Source organism: Triticum dicoccoides, chromosome 1B, assembly GCF_002162155.2.
Source record: "Triticum dicoccoides isolate Atlit2015 ecotype Zavitan chromosome 1B, WEW_v2.0, whole genome shotgun sequence".
Classification (NCBI taxonomy): domain Eukaryota; kingdom Viridiplantae; phylum Streptophyta; class Magnoliopsida; order Poales; family Poaceae; genus Triticum; species Triticum dicoccoides.
Window position 1 is genome coordinate 621,049,615 of NC_041381.1, and position 4,203 is coordinate 621,053,817.

Here is a 4,203-nt window from a genome sequence, read left to right on the forward strand (position 1 = left end):
GGCATTGCCGGCGCTCCATGCAGGCCTTCGCAGTTGCAGGAGGACAGGGCCAGGGGACAGGGGTCAGTTCTTGGTCACCACGTCGGCCGACGGCCTACCTCGCGCACCCGCCGCGAGGGGGCGCGAGCTTTACGAAAGAGCGCATGACGTGAGTGACGCTGCAGCCGGCGTGACGAGCCTCGACGGTGACTTGGCGCCCCCGTTAAATCAGGCACCCAGGACCAGGAGGAGCCCAGCCAGGGGACAGAAGGAGACCGAACACCAGATAGGACTAGGAGAGGGGCTGTCACGGCCAACGCCTCCCCTGCCTGCAGAGCCTCTCGCGTCGCCGGCCGGCGTAGGATCTACCCATGGGCTGCGCGTCGTCGTCGCCGTCGCCGTCGAAGCGTGAGCAGCGCGCACAGGGGTACCAGGAGCCCGCCGTCCTCGCTGCCGAGACCTCCTGTACGCATTCCCAGCTCCATCCACCTCATTAATTGTTCTTTCTTTTTTAAACGATTGTTCTTCTTTTTTAACTGAACTGGAAACCGACGGACGATGCATCATTCTTCCGGGCCGCGTGCATGCAGTCACGGCGAACGAGGTGGAGGCGCTGTACGAGCTCTACAAGAAGCTCAGCTACTCCATCTTCAAGGACGGCCTCATCCACAAGGTTAGCTCCTCCCCACAACCTCCATGGATCCGTCTTCAAAGACCGCGTGCTCTCATCTCATCTCCATGGTTGGTTCATCTCAGGAGGAGTTTCGGCTCGCACTGTTCGGGACCAGCAAACGAGACAACCTCTTCGCAGATAGGGTGTTCGACCTCTTCGATCAGAAGCGCAACGGGGTGATCGAGTTCGGCGAGTTCGTGCGCTCGCTCAGCATCTTCCACCCCAAAGCGCCTGAATCAGACAAGACCACGTGTAGTGTCTCGTAGAAGATTCTTCTGCCTCTGCACGTCTTGTCCATTCGTCCCAATTTGCTGTCCGTTTCATCCGCCATCCTCTTTTGCAGTTGCATTCAAACTGTACGATTTGAGGGGCACAGGCTACATCGAGAAAGAAGAGGTAAATTCATTCTTAATGTTCATGAGTTGTTCTGAATTTTAGCCTGACCAAACTGTCGACATGTACAGCTTAGGGAGATGGTGGTAGCACTTCTCGATGAGTCGGACCTATGTCTCTCGGATAGCGCCGTCGACGAGATCGTTGACTATGTAATGTAACTTGACGAGACGGACTACTTCTTCCCTTTACAAGTATTCAGTTTTCATCCTCCTAATAATAATAAAGTCCTGTGGTGCTCTGTTCCTTTTGGACTTTCAGACGTTCGGTCAAGCAGACTCGAACGGTGATGGGAGGATAGACCCCAAGGAATGGGAGGAGTTTGTCAAGAAGAACCCAACGTCACTCAGGAACATGTCACTGCCCTATCTCCAGTGAGTAGTCAATCTTCTGATGTTTTTTCCCTGTACTACTTGTACTAAGATTAAGATACTTATTTTGGGACGAGGGGAGTACGTACGTACATACCACACTCCAAGTGATTTGGCTGCTCTTGTCATTGCTGCTGTTCAGGGACATCACGACGTCGTTTCCGAGCTTTGTAATGCATTCGGAAGTCGAAAATTACGATGGAGTCGGCAAATAACCAGGCAGAGCCTTCCTAACCTGAAGCATGCAGGGGTTGTCTGAACAATGGGCAGCAACTACTGAGTGACTAATATTACCATACAGTAGGAGTACTAGTGCGTTGCACGTATGACCACAGAAATAAAGTTCTTTGTACATCTAGTTATGAGACACAGTTGCTAAGTGGATCATACCTACAAGCATCTTCTTAACTCGTCTTTTTTTTGATAGATTTTGCAAAAGTTGCGAAGGATATCACAAAATATGAACAAATGTGCAAAAGCTATACAGTGGTGTCAAAAGTTGGTTATACAAAGGGAAATGATTCCCTCCACCGGGCTGATCCAGTGTTGGGCGTCCGCCGCCTCCTGCATGATAAAGTATCTTCGGCTGTTCGGCCCCTGAGGGGCTTGAAATAGCGCCGTCTTGGGGCCAACTGGCGAAAAATTCAGCGTGGCGGGAGGTTATGGTTCCCAGTCGCCGACCTAAGGTAGCCCCATACGTCGCCTTTTGAAAATCAAAGTCGGCCAAAATTCGGCCAAACTTCATACAAAACCACAAAAAAATAAAGAAAATTCAAGCTATTTCATTGGAATTTGTACAAAACTGAAAACATAATTTAAAAAATAAACTAAAAACTACTACTACTATGTCGTCGCCGCCACCGCCTTGAGCCTTCCACATGACGAGGAGCCTGTAGAAGTTGGTGTAGTCGCCGCCACCACCGTCGTCGCCGCCGTCGTCCTGCATGGCGCCGCCTTCCTTGCTGTACCCCTGCCCTGGGTCGCCATGGCGGACGCGGTTGGATGGCCCGGGCGCCTCCTCGTCGCTGTCGTCGAGGATGACGACGCGGACCTCCTTGCGAATGCGGCGCTCGGAGGTGATCTTCTCAAGGGCGCGGCACTGGGCGGCGATCTATTCGAGGGTGCGGCGCAGCCACTCCATCTCCTGCCAGACGTAGTCGTCCTGCGCCCACTTGAGGCCGGTCTCCTTGTCGGCGGCCATGGCCTCGTGCTCCTTTTTCACGGGGAGGAGCGTCGGCTCGGTCTTCGGCTTGACGAGGCAGGAGGTGGCAGGAGAAGGGATGCTGCCCTCTCTGATGACGAGGGCGCCGCCGCGTGTACGCTGCCCAAGCGGCGTCTCTGTTGGCTCCGGCTTGACGGGAAGGAGCACCGGCGACCTAGAGGAACGGGAGCCCGACGAGGACGAGGACGCCGTCTCCATTCGTCGTGACGTCCAGGAACTACCGCCGTGGCGAGAGAAGGAGGGGGCGCCTGGTACTCCAACCACGATGGTTGGGCGGCCTTGATGTGCTCGAGGACGGCTTCGAGCGTGCGCCCCGGGATGCCCCACCATTGGTGCTGCCCCACCTCAGTTGCTGTCGTGCTTGCTCCGGCAGCGATGGGCGGATGCACGCAATCTCGGCGCGCTGTTCAGCACCGTAGGGCGGCTGTGGTATCGGGACTCCGCCAACACTGAGCCTCCATGAGCCTGACCACCCGCATGTCCGGCGGCGCCGGGTAGTCTGCCTTGTAGAGCAGGTGGGCTTCTGCCTCGTGCAGGTGGTGGCGGCCGAAGCCATTGGCCGCCGCTCCGTCGCCAGGGTAGCACTCGACCATGGTCGAGAGAGGGAGAGAGAGGTCGTCGGCAGGGAGAGAGGAGCGAGGGCCGTCGTCATTGAGAGGGGTGTCAGCAGCGAGAGGGGGAGAGGGGCTATGGAGAGGGAGTGTGTGGCCACCATTGAGGGAGGGGCGGCTTTTATAGCGGCGGGTGGGCAGTGAGCGGGCGGCAGTCGTGTGTAAGCATGGCAGGAGGGACGGGACACGCGTCGGTGCGCCTTCACTGCGCTGCCCGTGAGGAATCAATGGAAGGATGATCGGCGACAACCTTTGTCGGGGTTATGATCCTGACAACGAGTACTAGGGGTACGAATAGGGGGCAGAGCCTAGCTACAGCGCAGGTGTAACACTCGGTGTTTAACGAGTTCAGGCCCCTCACTTGGTGGAGGTAAAAGACCTACGTCTCGTGCCCTAAGGCTTGCTTTGATATGATAGGTATGGTTACAAATGCCAGCTGCCTAGCAATGGATAAGGGTGCGGCTTATATAGAGTGCACTGCAGCCCATGTCTTCCATGCCGCTGAGGCAATTAATGACATTGAATGAGTCATTTACTAGTATAATGTGCCTCTACTACAACAATTATAAGTAACGGTAGTTATGACTCTTTAGGATCCCTCGACCGTTGCAACTCTCACCACGTCCTCCTGCCTTCTATGTCCGAGTGGTGGTCCATCGGCCAAATGACGTGTGATCGTCCGAGTACCATCAAGCTGTCCAAGTGGACTTCTTGATGTACGCATATGAATGTTGGCATGGCGGCAAAGATCTGACTGATGGAAAATTCTCTGTTTCCAGTAGTGATTGGGATATCTGTGGAGACATGGGAACAAAGGCAGTTTTAGCTATTGTGAAGAGGGAGGAGAGCCCAACATGCTTGACGATACTATGTTGGTGCTTATTCCAAAGGTATCAAACCCAATGTTACTATCTCAATTTTTCCCAATAAGTTTATCTAACATGCTTTACAAGA

The 4,203-nt window shown here is 54.5% G+C and overlaps 1 protein-coding gene across 1 annotated transcript; it reads left to right on the forward strand.

Moving 5' to 3' along the window:
- The first annotated feature begins 250 nt into the window (after positions 1–250).
- Positions 251–1,900, forward strand: LOC119310373 (calcineurin B-like protein 4). The gene is made up of 7 exons (XM_037586145.1): positions 251–444; positions 570–652; positions 736–904; positions 996–1,048; positions 1,117–1,197; positions 1,307–1,419; positions 1,559–1,900. Exons 1-7 carry the CDS (start codon positions 351–353, stop codon positions 1,629–1,631), a joined length of 666 nt encoding a protein of 221 aa, XP_037442042.1. The 5' UTR covers positions 251–350; the 3' UTR covers positions 1,632–1,900.
- Positions 1,901–4,203: the final 2,303 nt, after the last annotated feature.